We start from the raw sequence: 19,242 nt of genomic DNA on the forward strand, positions 1-19,242 counted from the left end.
GGCCCAGCCGCTCCGCGGCACGTGGGATCCTCCCGGACCGGGGCACGAACCCGCACCCCCCGCATCCGCGCATCCGCAGGCGGACCCCCAACCACTGCGCCACCGGGGAAGCCCAAAGCGGATCTTTTGTAGTTGAAATTGATTTAGAGTTTCTCGTGCCTTCATTGTGAACCAGGGTTAAAAAGGGTCCACTTTATGTTTCTCAGTTTGAGATTAAAATGTGTAAAACCATCTATTACAAGTGTTAATATAACACCTTAAGCTTATAGCTGAAGGCTTTTTTGTTCTTTGTTATCCAGTTTTTTTTTTGGTTTTTGTTTTTTGGGTATTTTTTGTGGTACGCGGGCTTCTCATTGTTGGGGCCTCTCCTGTTGCGGAGCACAGGCTTCGGACGCACAGGCTCAGCGGCCGTGGCTCACCGGCCCAGCTGCTCCGCGGCATGTGGGATCTTCCCGGACCGGGGCACGAACCTGTTTCCCCTGCATGGGCAGGCGGATTCTCAACCACTGTGCCACCAGGGAAGCCCTGTTATCCTGTTTATTTTATTAAAAATGTATTCTTCTTTATTTTGTTTTTAAATGGGTTATTATTGGTAATTAAATATTTTGACTTGTCTGAAATATAGTGCTAGCCAATCTTAAACATTATACTTCTTTTATAGCAACTTATTTCTGTTTTAAACTAATTGGATTAACCTTAGTTTAAGTAATCTCTTACAAACCCAGAATTATATATGGTAGAAACAAATTGTAATTGTATTACCCTGCCAAACAAACAAACAAAAATACCTTGTGGTGGTCCTGTCTTTAATACAAGTCAATGATAATAACTATTCTTATTTAAAAATGGATAATATAGAAGTAACAAAAGATTGAGGTTAATATTATTGTGTTTTTTAAAAAAAAGGTGAGAAATACATTCTTGTATACAGTACCGGTTTGTACAGTTCATATTTGTGCAAAGCCTTTTATGGGGATAGCGAGAGGTCCCTCAGATAATGACTGCTGACCTAGACTTTGAGGGAAAGCAAGAGATTTACATGATCAGATTTGCTTATTAAAATACTGTTCTGGATTGAAGGAAGATGAGATTGGAAGAAACTATTGCCATGATCTTAAGGTAAGATTCTGATTGCTGCAGGCAGGATTAAAGAGAAAAGGAATAGTTCAAGAGATACTCAGATGATAGAAATGATAGAATTTGGTGATTATGTGAGTTGAAGAAGAGGGAAGAAATGAGGAAGGTGCTCCTCTCTGGTTTCAGCAGCTGATAGATGATGGTACCATTATTTGAGTTGGGCATTGCAGGAGGAGGAAAAGAACTTCTTTCACCAAAGTGCCTGATGTAGGCTACTACTGCTGTGGAAGATAGGTAAAAGAGTCACGTCCTTCAACAGCTTGAGGGAAGGCATAGCTTCTTTGAGAAAGTCTCCTTTAAAATTTTTTTCTCTGATTTATGTACTAGATAAAAAAGAATGAAAAAATTTGTGACCCTAACTCCCTTCTATGTTGGTAATTGAAAAGTATTTTTTCCTTGCTTTCCTTTATCCCTCTGCTGGCTGATCTGTTTGGGTAAGCTTCTCAGCTCCTAACACACTGATAAATGGGGCTTTTGGACTTTTGGTCTGTGGGTACAACAAACTAAAGGTCAGGATGCCTGATTGCTTTTATCCTTTAGTTATGGATTTTGCAATCTTAGACAATTCTCATTGCATTTCTACACAGTTCTCTTTCTGTTTCATCAGGAAACCCAGAAATGCTTGATTTGACTGTGCTAGCATAGTAGTGACACATTTTTAAGGATCAGATTTTGTTATTTTCAACTGAAAATTGCTCAGGTAAACTTGTCTTCATGGGCTTGTTGATCATTGATTTACAGCCTTAAAAGGTGAAAGCAAATATCCACAAGACCAATGGTTGATTCTTAAATATACCCCAGTTTTTCCAAAACAAACATATATGGTGCTTTATATGTTTGACATATCCATTAGAGTATATTTCAGCCATAAAACAGTAGTATTCACACAGAGAAAATAGTATTTTGTGGGGTTTTTTTTTCATTTAATCATAGAAAACATTAATAATTATACTTTTCCTTTAAAGATAAATAGTATATTTTTTTAAATTTCAGGTAGAAAATGCTGCTGAAGAACCAAGAGTCTTATGTATAATACAAGATACTACTAATTCAAAGACAGTGAATGAACGGATCACTTTAAATTTACCAGCTTCTACTCCTCTCAGAAAGCTCTTTGAAGATGTGGCCAACAAAGTAGGCTACATAAATGGAACCTTTGATTTGGTGTGGGGGAATGGAATCAATTCTGCTGATATGGTAAAACTCTAAACTGAAAGCATCTTCTCTTAAGCTGCTAATAATATTATAGTCATTATTGTTGTTGTTTTTAATAGTATACTAAATCCTGGAACCCTTCTTAATATTGTAAGCAGGACTGTAGAGTCTATGTGCAACTCGATATTTGGATCCCTCTTCATCGCTTTACTTTCATTCTAGATTCAGCATTTGATTATCTTAAAGTTTGCACAATGTCATTTCATAAGTTTTTTTATTCATGTAAGATGATTATCATAATATTGTGTCATCTATGGAAAATTTTCCAAGATTTACTGAATGGGATATTCATTTTAAATATTTAAGTGAAAAAAGCAGGATATAAAATCATATGTATTTTATAATCTAATTTTTGGAAAAGAAGAGAAAATGTATATAGAAAGAAAAAAGTAATAGAAGGACTTACACTCCAATATTAACAGAAATTATGCACCAGATAGAGTGGTGAACACCTGATCAGGAAGGTTGGTGGTATCATGACTTCAGCTTCAAAGACCTCACAGTAAAGTTTTAGAGACAGGTATATCAAAAAATAATTACACTAACATGTTTTAAGTATTATTAAGTATGATTTATGAGTATGCTGTAAGTGCAAAGAGGAGGCACAGACCAATTTTGCATGGGAGAGTGGCAAAGGGGACTGTTGAGTTGGATCTCATCTGTATTTTAGAATAGTATTCTAAATAGTCTTTTTTCTTTCCTCGCAGTCCAAATTCACCCTGCATACGATTGCTAGAATTATCTTCAGTCATCTTAAATCATAGTACTCCTGTCACCTTCCAGTTTAGAAATCTTTAATGACTGCTCACTGCCCTGATTAAAAGTCATATTCCCTAAGTTAGCATTCAAGACAATCGGTCTTTTAAATCTAATCTTAGCTCTCAGATATTGGACTAATTTATTTTCTTAATACAAAATTTTATACTTCTCTATCTCTATGTTTTTGCTTATGTTACCTCTTCCTGTCCGATACCATTGCTGCACCTAAGTTTTCCAGGAAAATACCTTTAAAGGCAAATGAATTGAATGTGTATCCTGATCGTATTTGGAAGGCATAGTTTTAATTGGCTCTGCAGAAGAATAAAAGGTGTTGGGTGTTGCTTGATTTGCCTTTAAAATTGATGATATTTTGCCTTCTATTCCGTAATATATTTATGATTTTTAAAAATGTAGAGCTAGTGTTTTTAAATGGGAAAAGAATCTGAAAAAGAATAGCTATATGTACAACATATGTATAATCGAATCACTTTGCTGTACACCTGAAACTAACCAACATTGTAAATCAACTATAATATAAAATAAAAATTTTTTTAAAAGTGTACTTACAAAAAAAAAAAACCTAGTGTTTTAAATTAGCCAGCTTTCCCCCTATGAAATTGGTCAGTAAAACTGGTTGTCCAACAAGTTATACAAAGAGAAATGATATTTAATCTGAAACTTTGAATATTCTTTTACATTACTGTATAACTTCTAGTGTTGCCTCTTTTTTGATTTATAGGATAGTTCTATACTGTCTGCCCAAGTCCTGTTTATCTCTTACTTTTTTTTTTTTTTTTTTTTTTTTTTGTGGTATGCGGGCCTCCCCCTCTTGTGGCCTCTCCCGTTGCGGAGCACAGGCTCCGGACGCGCAGGCCCAGCGGCCATGGCTCACGGGCCCAGGCGCTCCGCGGCACATGGGATCCTCCCAGACCGGGGCGCGAACCCGGTTCCCCTGCATCAGCAGGCGGACGCGCAACCACTGCGCCACCAGGGAAGCCCTATCTCTTACTTTTAAGAAGCCTTACTTGATGTTTCTTCATGCCACTTTAAAAGTAATCTTTCTCTTTGTCCTCCTGTTGCACTTTTTATTCTGCTATGCCACTTATAGTCTTTTTATTATAGTTGTTATTCATTTGTGTCTTTCCACTTGATAGAATGTATTTTGATGTCTAGGACCTCATAGCATTAGTTTTGTATCCTCCAAAGATACTATCCCTAGGCACTCAAAAAGTGTTTGTTAAATTAACATCTGCTCTAGCACTATGCCAGGATTAACTATTTTTCTTTCTTCAGCTGTGACTGTTCTTACGTACTTAATTTTTGTGTCTTAATATGCCTACCGTACATTTCTACGAGTATACTCTTACCTGCTTACTGTACAATGCTGCATGTATGCTTCTTTGAAAACCTAATTCATTTACCTATTCACCATCTCATACACACAGACACACATTTATTGAGGTAAAACCCCTGTGTGTTCTAGCTGTATCATCTGATCTTTTATGCCTGAGAGACACTGATCTGGTTCCTGCCAGAGAATATAAGGGACCCAAAGATACCTTTCTTCCTTTCAAGTGGCTTCTCTTAGCTTCTGATTCTCTGTCCTGTTTTTCTCATGGATTTCTAGATGCGATCCAAAGTGAGATTATATGTTTATCTTATTAACACTTATTTTGTGCTTACTGTGTACCTAGTATTGTTCTGATACTAGACTTTATACAAATATAACCTCATTTAATCCTTTTAACCACACTATGAGGTAAGTGCTATCACAGCCTCATAGGTGAGGAAACTGAGTCATGAGGAAGTGAAGTAACTTGTGCAGAGTCACACAAATAGCAAGTGGCAGGATCTCTTATAGTTAATATTTTTGTCCTTAATACCTATGCTTTTATATAATGTTCATTTTGTAAGAAATAAAGGCATCTCCATAAAATAAGTCCTTCTAAGGAGATATTCCTCATGTCTTTGAAACATTAAAAACATTTCTTAATGAACAAAATAGTTTTAAAACAAAAGAGTAGGGCATTCATCCCATCCCTCATTTTTCTCAACAGTGGACTGGAGAGAGTGAGTATGGCTCACACTCTCTCATATTGGGTGACTATGGCTTGGAGCATGCAGAGCTCTGTCTCTCATCCACCAACTAGAATGTATCAGAATGACAGCCAGGGTTTAAATTGCCTACCAGATAAAAGAGGTAGGTGAAGACTAAACATGTTAGATGTTTAGTTTTCAAAGGAGTGATCACTTCTATCACCCTGGGGTCATCTGAATCCTGCCTGGCAGTGGACTTGAAATAGGTATCATTTACTAGGACAGGCTTTTCCTTTGAGGGTCTTTCTGAAGTTGCCCATTTTTTAATGTTACATAATTATTTGGGTTGGGTTGCTTAGTATGTTTCCTTATGTGGGAATTCTCATTATATTCCTATATCAAAACATGTTTTTACAGTTTTTAGTGATATAAAATAATCTTTAGTTAATTTTCATGAAAACCCATTGAATACTATATTGCATACATTTTAGAGGACATCAAAACAAATGTTTACAATTCTTTTTTTGTGTAGTACTTTAGTTTTTTAGATGTTGAGAAATGTGAACAGCTGGGATACCTGTCAATATATGCCCTGTCACTGGGCTTAGCCATCGCAGTTCCTGAATAGATGAGTTAATTCCAAGCCTAGATTAACAGAATTTATCAGAATCTTCATTAAAAAAAAATACTGTTTAAGCCCAATAATTATAGATATGTGCCTATTTACATATTACTTGTTTTATTTTATTATTATAATTAATGTTTCTCATAGTCTGAGATATCTTATTTTATGCCTGTAGGCTCCACTGGATCATACCAGTGACAAGTCTCTTCTTGATGCTAATTTTGAGCCAGGAAAGAAGAACTTTCTGCATTTGACAGATAAAGATGGTGAACAGCCTCAAATACTGCTGGTAAGCTCTTTAGAAAGCCCTATAGTCATAATTTTTGTGCACTGTCACCTACTACTTGGGAAGCAGTTTTCCAAAGGAAGGAGGAGAGATGTGTTTTGCAATTTATGTATAATAAATTATTTTTCTGTTTTCTGTTGGCCTGTTACAAGTATGTATGTTAACATGGTTACACTGGGCATCCATAGCACTTTGTTTGTGTATATAGTCTCTTGCCACACAGAGGATCACCACTAGAACAGGGATGGGGATGGGTCTAGGATCTCCTACTGTGTTTCAGTGGCCTTTTGTTTGGTTAAGGATTTGCTTGGTTTTTGTAAATCTTCGGCGGTTTTGCCCAGGTTTTCTGGTATTTTGGTAGAGGAACAGACCCCCAGAATTATCTACTCTGCTGTTTTTGCTCCCACTCCCCGTCCCCCACCCCCCATTTTTTTTGGAATGACTAGTTTGTAAATTCTATGCTTTATTTCTGTTCTTTTAGTGTTTGCTGCAATTCATATTTCAATAGCCTTTCCTGTCTGGTTCAGTGGCTTTAGTGATCGTCAAATCTAGTAACTCCCAATTTGAGAGAGATAACATTGAAAAAACCTGGTCTGATTTACCTTGCTGCTTTACAGACTGAGGAAACTCACAGAGTTTATGGACTTTTTCAGAAAGCTTCTCTTTAATGAAACTTTCCTCAGGAAAAGTTCTTCTGTTTGATGCTTTTCATTTAGAAGTCTATTGTGAATTAGAATGCCTCTCTGGACAGTAGACAGTAATTAAACACAGGACATCCATACAGAAGCAATGCCAGAATATATTCTGACTTCCCTTAATCTCATTGTTTATTTTTATGACATCATGAGAAGATTTTGATTAGTCTGAGTGACATTGAAACTAAATTAGCTATTAATTTGGGGATTCATGTTTTAAAATGCTTAGTAATTAGTCGTCAGCTCTTAGTTGCTTGTGCTGATTTTATATCCCTTACTCCCTTTGGACATCTTCCTCATTAATAGGAAGTTTCTTAATGGAGGCAATAGGAAACTATCCATTTCATTCAATACTTATTGAGTGTCCCCTACCTTTCAGGCCTACTTAGCAAGGATGATGTAAAAATAAATGATAAACTCTGTCATTAAGGAGTTCACAATTGTACTCTGATTAATTAGTACCAGAAATCTCCTCTCTCATGTAAACAAAATTTGAAAAAGAATTAAATAAAATTGAGAAAGTAAGAACTTTGGAAGGAGACCTAAGCATTTTTCCAAAATGTGTTATATTGGGCATCTTTCAAACCTTCCTACAGGAAATAGTGAGGGTATATAATTTGAATGTCTTGGTGGTACCAGTAATGCCTTGTCTTTTTTTCTTTGCCTCAGGAATTAGTATGCCTTTTTTCATTGTTTTAGCAATATTTACCACTCAGTAAATATTGGTTATGCTGCATTTTAGGAGGATTCCAGTGCTGGGGATGACAATGTTCATGACAAATTTATAGGTCCACTTCCAAGAGAAGGTTCTGTGGGCTCTACCAGTGATTATGTCAGCCAAAGCTACTCCTATTCATCTATTTTGAATAAATCAGAAACTGGTAAGATATATTATTGTTGTCATTGTTGTATTTTCATAAAATCATAGGGCATTAATCCAGAGTAATCTTAGCGATCTCAAGCCTAATCTTCTCATTTTATGGATTAGAGAAAACAGACCCAGAGCAAGATCACTAGTTAACAGTAGCAAAGTTAGAACAAGAATGTGGTTTTCCCTTTCCCTCAACCCATTGTTATTTTTACTGTATTGTTACTGCCATTATTTAGTAATAAATATTAAATACTGGATTTTGAAGGAAGACTTTTTCTGTTTGATAATTTTCTATCTTGAATTTAATCTTAAATTTTTGAAGTTGACTTCCTCTGGAAAGGAACGTATCTCCGTGTGCATTGGAATAGACTATGGCAAATACTTTCATATGGAAACAGATGGGCCAGGCTTATTTTATCAGAACTACTGTGTTATCTTCTAGTTTAATCTAATCATATGTTTGAAATTAATCATGTAATTAAAAAATTCCTGTTAGCTTTTTTCTGAATATGTTTAAACCTATATTTTTGAGTTTTTTTCAATTTATTGAGCTAATGGAATTGCTTTATTTATGCAGTTTTATATTTATTTATACATAAGACTGGTTAATTGCCTGAAAATCTGGATACTTTCACATATCATTTTATCTTAAAACATTTTCAGTAGGTAGTATTCATGTTAAAAGAAATGGAAACAGGCTTAGAGAAGCCTTTGATTATATAGCTAGTTAATGGTATTTCATGTTAGGTATGGCTTCAGAGTGTTTACTCTTAGAACTTTAAAACAGAGATGACTGTAAATATTAGACACAGATATCTAGTATAAAAAGAAAACTGTAGAGTAATATTGTAGATTTTGTTTTAATGTGTTCTGTAATCTTCCACTTACTATATTTTGTAGTTGAAATGTAGAATGATTTCCTCATAGCTAATCTTTTGTACAGGCTTAATGGTGTATTTGTTCTGAAAATGGTAAAAGCTGGTCGTGTTTGGTATTTAGGATCATTTATATCAATAGAACTTTTTGCAGCAAACTACCAAGAACAAAAGAGAATGACAAAGTATCTTTTCTCATTATACTGTCTAGAGAATAGTGATTCTCAAATTTTTATTTCTTTAAAAATCATTTTGAGATACTTGTTAAAAATGTAGGTTCTGAGGCATTACTCCTCCAAATACTAAGTTGCTCTGCAGTAGACTGGATAAATTGCGTTTTTAAAAAATAGATACCCTAGATTATTATGAGATAGTTGGAATACTTAGAGAAAGTTCCAGATTTAACAAGTCAGGATTCTTGAAATTTTTGCTGTTTATTCTGACAACCAACTCAGTCCTTATGCAAGAAGTATTTATAGAACTCCTACTTTGTGCTGAGTACTGTATGGCTCTCTGATGCCTGTAAATTCCTAGAGACTAAAGCATACTTCAAAAAAAAAAAGTTCTCCTAAAAAAAAAAAAAAGTTCTCCTATATTACGAATGTAATACATGTTCATTGTCGTATTGTAAAATGAAAAAGGTGGAAATCACTTTTTTTTTAATAGTACTGACAGTACTGTTAACAGAGACTGCTTTAATGATTTTGCTTATTTTTGTCTTATCTTTCCTTCATCTGAATGCTTTTAAGAAAATGGGGAAATCATGTTGCAAGCAGACTTTTAATATATATTTTTTTGTGTAATACTATATGAGGATCATTTTTCAATGTTATTAAATAGTATTTTAATATGGGTTTTAAGTGGCCGAAGAATAGTGTTTCATTATATGATTTAGATAGTTAAACTGTAATTATTACCTATGTTATGATGAACATACTTATACATAAGTTTTTATTTTCATCTGTGATTATTTCCTTAGAGTAAGTTCCTAGAAATTGAATTACTAAGTTGAAATTTATTTAAAATATTTTTAGAGGACTTTGATATACATTGCCATGTAATCATAGTCTTCATTCCCAACTATTGTTCCTCATACAGCTCTTTTCCCTACCAGTACATTTTCCTCTGGTGTTCTGGGGTACTGCCTTTCTGAATTAAAATAATCTGTACACATCCAAAGGAGCTGGGGTTCAAAAAGTGTTCTTTTTAAAAAATATTTTTTTATTTGTTTATTTGCACCAGTTCTTAGTTGTGGCACACAGATCTTTGTTGCTGCATGTGGGATCTTCATTGTGGCACGCAGGATCTTTAGTTGTGGCATGTGGGATCTTTTTAGTTGCGGCATGCAGGATTTAGTTCCCTTAGCTCCCTGACCAGGGATAGAACTCGGGCCCCCTGCATTGGGAGTGCGGAGTCTTAACCACTGGACCACCAGGGAAGTCCCAAAAAGTGTTTTGTTACTGACTATTGAATTTGCATTTTCCTTAAGACATTATTGTAAATGTACAAAATGTTTTTATTGAAAAATGCTCTCATGATTTCAACTCAGGGCTGTAAGAAAACATTTCTCCATAATGCAGTGAGGCTGAGGACTTAACATATTCTTTCCTGTCTCCCTTGCCTACCAACTGCTCTGGTAGCCAGCCACTGTTGTTAGGAGATGGTTGGGTGTCGGGGGGACTTTAAGGAATAAGGAGTGGATTGAAGGCTGATGTGGACTCTCAGGTGATTAGAAACCACATGACTGAGGTATTTCATCATTTAAAACCGAGATATCTTTCCTTGGGCAGTTTCTTTCACAATTCTTTTTGTTTTATTTTATCTACTTTAGGAGTTGGCCAGTTTCATTCTACTTCATTTGACCTGTTCGAGTTCTCGTTCATTTCTTGTTGGTTCTGTTCAGGATTTCTTTCTGCATTTGCCCTCTGCAGAATGGCATATGTTCTTATGTTCTTCTCCCTTAACTAGCTTGTACTTAAAATATTGATTCATAACTATTTCAGGTAGAGGACCCACTGATAACAGTTATCATTTGAAATTTGCTGATTTAGACAATGCATAATGACAAAAGATTTCTAGTCAGTAACATTTTATCTTACTAATCTCACTAAAACCTTCATACTTTTGGAAAATAGTAGTACATTTATTTGAGACACTGTTCATTCTGTTTAAATATGGTGCTGAGTCAGGTACAAAAGACCATAGGTTTCTATATGATTCTTATTGCTAGTGGTAAAGTAAACAGCAGTGGCAAAAATTATTACTCCCTCCTTCCCTTAAACCCCTCCCCCCACCACCCTTTTTTAAGCCCAGGGAAAGGAAACAAAGTCACAAATAAATGATACATGATTGGTCTTAAGGTACACAAAGAACAATAGTAGTATTCATTTACCTTTTAAGGCTGCAGGTAGAGTGGTTGTCCCTGACTGTTGAGGAATTGGGGGAAGGAGATGGAGAAGAAGGGAAATCCCAGGCAGCCTCAGCTGAGAAGAAGGTGCAGAACAACCTGGTCTCCTTGCTTGAGTGCTGTCGTTTATGGGAAAGAGTCCGTTTATATAACCTAATAATGAAATAATGCTTTTTATTATTAATAATCAGTCCAAATATCTTACAGATTTGTATTACTTGTAAGTCATATGCACTTCTCCCTCATGTGCACCTGCTGCTATGCTAAGTAGTAGGATAGATAGAGAAATCAGATTTGACCCCTCCCCTCAGTCTGTTGGGGAAGCCATACAGGTAAATAAACAATTATAGAACAGAGTAGGACAAGGTGTTGTGAGAACAACTCAGGTGGGGCATGCTGGTTAGGAATTGAAGCAGTTTATAAGTATATAACAATGTAGAGTAAATATATAAACATATATACGTAGTATTCTTAGAGATGAAAGGCACTAGAAATCAAAGCTCAAACCTTAGTCCAGAGTGAAAGATAGGTAGCTACTTGGTCTCTTCTTAGAATTGTACAAGTGCAGATAGCATGGAATCTATTCCTCTTTTCCACAACTGACCAAGGTTCATTGTGCATTTGTTGGTCCTTTCATCACCTTCATTAGCAATATAGTTTATCCACAGTGTTTACCATTTCTTAAGATATTTTTGTTAATTCTTGGGAAATTGAAAAAGTATTTCAAAAAGCTTCAGTGGACGCCTTTGGCATGTATTGAGAAAAGGTTTAAGTTTTTTTGAGATAACCAAGTCTTTCACTATTAAGTGGGAGTAAATAAGTTTAATTATTAAGCAATGTGTTTAACACATTTTACTAAAATATTGAGGTATAATAAAATGATGACGCTGATCTGTGTGCATGTATACCTCATAAACTGGGTCTGAAGTCTACTTCAAAGGAGAAGTTCCGAAAATGTTCTCAACAGTGGTAGCCATTTCCAGTTAGGTATATAAAGTTAAGTACTTAAATAGTTCACTTGACTTTTGTATGCATGTAAGTTTCTCCTTTCCTTCTCCCCCTCCCTCGGTTCTCCCCTACCTCCGTCTGTGAGTTCTCTTCTTACTTCAATAGTCACTCTTTGCATAGCCTGCCGATCTGTGGGATTTCATACTTCATGGGTGTGTTAAAACAGTGGAAGTCACTCTGAGTTTGTATACAGTGAATTTATCTCATGTTGTTAATTCTTGGTAGAAATTGGTTTATGGGACCTGATGACTGGGATAACTGGTTCGGTACTGTCTTCATTTGTTGGGTATATATGATGTTTAAAGTGAATATGTTTATACTTTTCCATTTTAATACACAACTTTTAGATTTGGTGAACAAAGATTATTTTTGTCAAAAATACTTTATTAAACATAACCCTCTTAAAGTTTTATTAAATGCTATGTAATATCCATGTGTATCTCTGGACATACAGCAAGATGTCCAAAGATCCTGACTTTTTCTGAGAAATAAGGTTTACATAGTGCACATATTAGCAAAGTGGTCTTTCTTAGGTGCTACTGAAAAAATTGAAATAATTTCCAACTGTAACCTTAACCTCTCAATTTTTACTGTGTAGTAAATTCTTATTAAGTTTTCTTTTCATTAATTTTTTGATGTAAATGCTGATTTATGTATATTTGTGTGTGCTTTTTTTTAAAGGATATGTGGGATTAGTAAACCAAGCAATGACTTGCTATTTGAATAGCCTTTTGCAAACACTTTTTATGACTCCTGAATTTAGGAATGCATTATATAAGTGAGTATTCAAAAAATACTATACTATACTATACTATAAATACTATAAATAAAATTGGTTTAAGAATGAAAATATAGTTTTTAACTAATTAAGTCTATCTACCTTCTTGCACTTATTTGTTAAGTTTGGGGCATCTCTCACTTCTTAAAACATACCTTGAATAGTAAATAAGAAAAGGATCTTATGAGAGACGAGCGTATGAAAAATTTGTGGGGAGAGAGAATCAGAAGTGCATAGACAGCAAAAGGATAAAATTGATAAGATTTATGTTTAAGATAAATTATTGTATTTAAGCTTCCTCACTTTTAGCTTTAATGCCTTTGTGAAGAAATAAGTTATCTGCTTTTGGAGATAATCTGGATGTGTAAACCATATTCTTTTTTTCCTCCACCTCTCAATTTAAGAAACAAAGTTGTCTTTTTAAACTTGCAGATTTTGTTTTTAATTAAAATACGATGAAGCTGTTCCGGTGTTTCGTGTGTGTGTGTGTGTGGGGGGGAGGGGAATGTATTTTTAAAAGAATGTATATATATCAGATACTTTAAAATGCTCTATGGAGGAAGTCCATATTTAAATAAACCCTAAAGTCAGACATTTATTTTTATGAGTATCCTATTATAATACATTTAATACACTCTCACTTTGTGTATTTCTTTACAGTATACATAACTTATTTTTTAAGACATTTTAAAGTACAAGAATTTTTTTCTCCTTTTTGTGTTACTTTTGAGTAACATCTTTGTAATTACTGTAAATATGTATTTAAACTATTTTTGGAACTTTTGATATTAAAAACCACATTATATTACCATTGCATTCATATGTAAGCTCATCATCTGAATTTACTTGTAAAAATTGGCTTTTCATTCAGCAAGTATTTGTTACCTAGTGTTTGTATGCTAGGCATTTGGTAGAGAGAGATGAAGTTAGAAATAAGATCTTTGTTTTTAAGTAATTTACAGATCTCTTCACAGTAGCAATATATGTATGTATAAAATAGTTTAAATAACATTTAAGGATGGCTAAATACCATGAGAGTAGGGAGAAGGGAAATTAATGAAACTTGGAGAAGTGGCTTAGAAGAGCAAGTAGAACTTGAGGTAGTTCATGAAGATAGGTATGGTTTGGCCAGGTAGAGACGAAAAAGAGGGCCTTGTAGACAGGAGGACTTTCAAGAGCAAAACTGAGTAATAGTAAGTGCTACCTAAATGTTTGTTATTGTTAGTTTGTATCAGGTACTGTTCTGAGCACTTTACATATAGACTCATTTAATTCTCATGGTAACTATGAATTATTGAATACATGCTGTTATCCACATTTTACAAAGGAGGTAACTGAAGACACAGAGAGGTTAAATAGTTTGCCAGAGGCCACACTGCTAGAAGTAGCAACCCACTAGATGCCAGAATTTCCATTACCCTATTCGACCTGTATTGTAGTTGATGCCACTAAGTACAATATATTGCAGGGGCCTCCAGGAGATCTGCTTAAATGGAGTTTTTGTCAGAGTACTGGAAGATGAGGTTAATAGATGAAATCTAGAGCTTGTCCTCAAAACTAGAACAAACTCAGTAGTCCATGATAATGTGCCTGCTCTGGGGAGTGTTGCTTAGGAACAGGGATCCCAGGAGCTTAACCATGAGTTCCACCCTGGAAGAGGTCTGTAAACATATAGCTCTGTGGAGAAGAGTAAGAGCATAGCCAGATTGATTGATTCAGCAAACATATATTGAACACTTATTGTGTGCCAAGCACTCTTTTAGGCACAGAGATTACAGTGGTGAATAAGACAGAGTCCCTCCCTTAGACCTTCTGTAGATCAGCCAATAGAATGAGCTCATTTTGCAGTCATGTATGCCATGAAGAAAATCAGGGCAGTATGGAAAGAATAACTGTCAAGACGTAGGGTGAGTAGTTAGGGAGGGCCCCTCTGAGGAAATACCATAGAATAGACTTGACAGGAGTCAGTCCTGTGAAGATATTCAAGGCAGAAGAAACCGTAAGTGCAAAAACCTTTGAGGAACAAAAATCCATTGTGACTGGAGCCCAGTGAGTGGAGGGGGAGTGAGAGATAAGATTAAAGAGGATTCCTTAGAGATTGTGAAAAGAGAATGAAGCTTTTTGCAGGTGGGGAAACAAAGCCCAAGAGCCTGATGATGTTTCATAATGTAGAACTAAGGAAGGAATGGCTCCTTTAAGAAGCTGGACCTCGCTGGGCTACAGACAGGGTAGCACTAGCATGAAGGATAGAGTTCTGTTTATTTTCTTCACTTGCTACATAACAGCCAGAGAGAACCTACCACTTTAGGTGTGTAGGCATGAATTATGGAAAATTTCAAAATATTAAAAAATAATGAAATAGTATAATGAATCCCTCTGTACCCATCACCCAGCTTTGGATATTATCAACTCATTATCAATCTTTTTTGTCTATAATCCTCCATTCTGATTATTTGGAAGCACATACCCAATCATATCATCTGTAAATTATATCTCAGGTCACTGCTAAGATTTCCCTGATTGCTTCATAATATCTTTTTTAAACATTCTGTTCAAATCACGATCTAAAAAAGATCTATGGGGGCTTCCCTGGTGGCGCAGTGGTTGCGCGTCCGCCTGCCGATGCAGGGGAACCGGGTTCGCGCCCCGGTCTGGGAGGATCCCACATGCCGCGGAGCGGCTGGGCCCGTGAGCCATGGCCACTGAGCCTGCGCGTCCGGAGCCTGTGCTCCGCAACGGGAGAGGCCACGACAGAGGGAGGCCCGCATACCACAAAAAAAAAATAAATAAATAAAAAAATAAAAAAGATCTATGCATTGAAATTGATTGATTAGACTCTTAGCCTAGAAATGCAAACCAAAACTACAATGAGGTATCACCTCACACCGGTCAGAATGGCCATAATAAAAAAAAAAATCTACGAACAGTAAATACTGGAGAGGGTATGGAGAAAAGGGAACCCTCTTGCACTGTTGGTGGGAATGTAAATTGATACAGCCACTATGGAGAACAGTATGGAGGTTCCTAAAAAAACTAAAAATAGAACTACCATATGACCCAGCAATCCCACTACTGGGCATATACCCTGAGAAAACCACAATTCAAAAAGAGTCATGTACCACAATGTTCATTGCAGTACTATTTACAATAACCAGGACATGGAAGCAACCTAAGTGTCGGTTGACAGTTGAATGGATAAAGAAGATGTGGCACATGTATACAATGGAATATTATATTACTCAGCCATAAAAAGAAACGAAATTGAGTTATTTGTAGTGAGGTGGATGGACCTAGAGTCTGTCATACAGAGTGAAGTCAGAAAGGGAAAAACAAATACCGTATGCTAACACATATATATGGACTCTAAAAAAAAGAAAATGGTTCTGAAGAACCTAGGGGCAGGACAGGAATAAAGACACAGTCATAGAGAATGGACTTGAGGACATGGGGAGGGGGAAGGGTAAGCTGGGACGAAGTGAGAGAGTGGCATGGACATATATACACTACCAAATGTAAAATAGATAGCTAGTGGGAAGCAGCCACATAGTACAGGGAGATCAGCTCAGTGCTTTGTGACCACCTGGAGGGGTGGGATAGGGAGGGTGGGAGGGAGACTCAAGAGGGAGGGGATATGGGGATATATGTATACGTACGTATAGCTGACTCACTTTGTTATATGGCAGAAAGCAACATAACATTGTAAAGCAATTATACTCCAATAAAGATGTAAAAAAAAAAAGACTCAACCTATTGACTTTTAATCCCCTTCGATCTTTTTTCCACATTGCAATTTATTCCTTGAAAAAAAAATATATATATATATATCAAAAACTGATGGCATTTGTCCTGTAGTTTTTCACAGTTTGGATTTTGATGGTTGAGTGCCGTAGTATCATTAAATATTCTGTTCGCTGTATTTTTGTGAGTTAATAATTAGGACAAGAATCTTGACCAGATTCAAGTTCATCAATTTCTTTCAAATGACCTTTGCCTTTTATTCATGTTGCCGTCTTATGCCTTTTCTTGTGAAAGTCTAACTTTTTTCTAAATTTATGAATTAGAGAAAGACTAATGTTTCATTAGATATTAATAGCTTCAGTTAATATCCAAAGCCCTCAGAGTTAAGAGCTTAACATTTGTTATGATAATATTAATTATGCTTTAAAGAATAAAGATATTTTATAGATAATTTTCAAACATTTCATTTCAATAGGTGGGAATTTGAAGAATCTGAAGAAGATCCAGTGACGAGTATACCATACCAACTTCAAAGGCTTTTTGTTTTGTTACAAACCAGCAAAAAGAGAGCAATTGAAACCACAGATGTTACAAGGAGCTTTGGATGGGATAGTAGTGAGGGTACTAATTCTCTTATAATGATAAGTATTTGTAATAGTCAAAGGTATTCTGAGAGACCGTATTATAAACAAATGACACGTATTAACATCTTAATTAACTTTACCTTAAACCTTTTGCTTGATTTTTGCTGGCATTTAACAGTAACTTATTTTTAAAATCTAAGTTCTGAGGCATAAACTTTTGATCAATTAAAATTTTCTTGTAAAGTAAGTTTGGTGATACTCTATTTTTATGTACTTAAACTAAAATTTTAAAAGTGTGTTGGCTTAGATTTTTATTAACAGATTTCTCCACTCTACAGTGAAAAATAACAAAAACAGCAAATATTGTAGCACTATAGAGCATATGCTATTTATAAAGTGATGAGCTCTCGTGATTCTTTTCCTTGTGATTGCTTTTTTATGACTATAATGTGCATTTTGTGTTCTTTTTAAATTTAGCATTATTTTATGTAGACTTTTCCATATTTCTGACAATTTGTTTTTAAACAACAAATTAATGCTTCATTACACTAAGTTAATAGCTCTTTTTAATTAAATTTTATCTTAAAATAGCTTGGCAGCAGCATGATGTACAAGAACTGTGTAGAGTCATGTTTGATGCTTTGGAACAGAAATGGAAACAAACAGAACAGGTAATTTATCTCTCAGGTTGAGAGGAGTGTTTTCTAATAAACTATTCATTACCCTTAAAGTGACTTTATTCTCTTGGAATGTTTTAAAACTTGGGCATTAGTCCAGTTGTCAAAGTACTGACAGTTTCCTCGTCTTTAAAATAAGTTGGGCCCTGTGATCTGGATAATCTCTTTTTAGCTAAGAACTAGGTAATTCATATGTGTGTGTGTGTGTGTTTTGGGGATGATTTTTGGACAGTATTTTCAGATATTTGCTAAGTAAATTAGATGTCTTATCTGTAACACATTATAAAGTATACATTGTAAAGTATATTCATCTAGCATTACCTTCTTTTTGACCAGTCAGGTATAGTCATGCTTTTGACACTTAGGATCCTTGTTAATCTGACCCTATTCTTCTTATCCAGTGGAAGGAGGAACAGGTTAGAAGTGGGAGAATATTAGATATATCATTGGGGTGAGACATAAGGCTGAACTGGATGGGGCTCAGGACTCAGTACAGAGGAGGGTTTATGCTAGGTGTAGTGATAGAAGATCACTAGGGGTAAAAAAGGGGAAGAATCTGGAAGGTAGCCTGGAGGATCTGCTGTCTGATTGGAACTATTATGATGGCTTGGACTAAAGTTTTTCAAACTAGATTGTGATCCATTCATTTATGAAATAAATTTAGTGAATCAACACCAGCACTTTAAAAAAAAAGGAATAAAATAGAAAAGTATAAGAGAAACATCACATAAGTAAGGGTAAGTATTGTTTTATGCAACTTTTGTTACAGTTATATGTACTGGGTTGCGGCATAAATTATTTTCTTACTGTGGGTTGCTATCAAAACTGCTTGAAAAACACTGGATTGAAACACTTATAAATGCCCTCTCAGGTAGAGAAGACATAATCAAATATAACTGGGGCAGGTGAATGAAGAAAGCTTCATTAAATAAATAGTATTAGAGTAGACAGTTATGGCGGACCCTAATTTGAAGGCTTATGAATTCTAGATACTTGAAGAGGTTTAAATTTATGTAATAGTAAACTGTAATATGCTTTCCCTCTTATCTATTCTTACTTAAAAGATATTGGAAAAAATTTTAAGTTCATTTAGTGATCTAGTTTCTGTTCATTATCTATAGGATTGTATTTTCATAACTTTATGTAGATGGTGTTGGGGGTGTTTCTTTTTCATAGGTCTGAAGGTACCCTTCCTCCTCGTTACATCCCTGTGTGGGTCAACACTTCTATTAAGACCAGCTAGGGCATTCCTTCTGAGTTCCCAAATTTGGGTACAAGAATCTTGAGGCAAGACATTCACATGGAGGATCCTTACTTAGGGAGTTACCTGCCTCCTTTGAGCCAGAATAGCCCCAGTTGGCTAAGTCTGGGGAGTAGGTGAGAGATCCATTCTTTTAGGTGAGGATATTTTGAGGGAGATGGAGTTTAAGATTTTTTTTTCAATTTCTGTACATTTAAAAAATTACAGGGCTTCCCTGGTGGCACAGTGGTTGAGAGTCCGCCTGCCGATGCAGGGGACACGGGTTCGTGCCCCGGTCCGGGAGGATCCC

General features: G+C 35.5%; 1 protein-coding gene across 2 annotated transcripts in view; it reads left to right on the forward strand.

Moving 5' to 3' along the window:
- Nucleotides 1-19,242, forward strand: part of USP47 (ubiquitin specific peptidase 47) — a 128,347-nt gene that overhangs the window by 48,535 nt on the left and 60,570 nt on the right. For both annotated transcript variants that reach the window (XM_007102650.4, XM_007102651.4), the window contains 6 exons: nt 2,131-2,334; nt 5,949-6,062; nt 7,497-7,635; nt 12,597-12,693; nt 16,907-17,052; nt 17,607-17,686. In XM_007102650.4, the coding sequence (XP_007102712.1) occupies nt 2,131-2,334; nt 5,949-6,062; nt 7,497-7,635; nt 12,597-12,693; nt 16,907-17,052; nt 17,607-17,686 (780 nt within the window). The remainder of the gene's footprint in view (nt 1-2,130; nt 2,335-5,948; nt 6,063-7,496; nt 7,636-12,596; nt 12,694-16,906; nt 17,053-17,606; nt 17,687-19,242) is intronic.

This window comes from Physeter macrocephalus, chromosome 16 (assembly GCF_002837175.3).
Source record: "Physeter macrocephalus isolate SW-GA chromosome 16, ASM283717v5, whole genome shotgun sequence".
Classification (NCBI taxonomy): Eukaryota; Metazoa; Chordata; class Mammalia; order Artiodactyla; family Physeteridae; genus Physeter; species Physeter macrocephalus.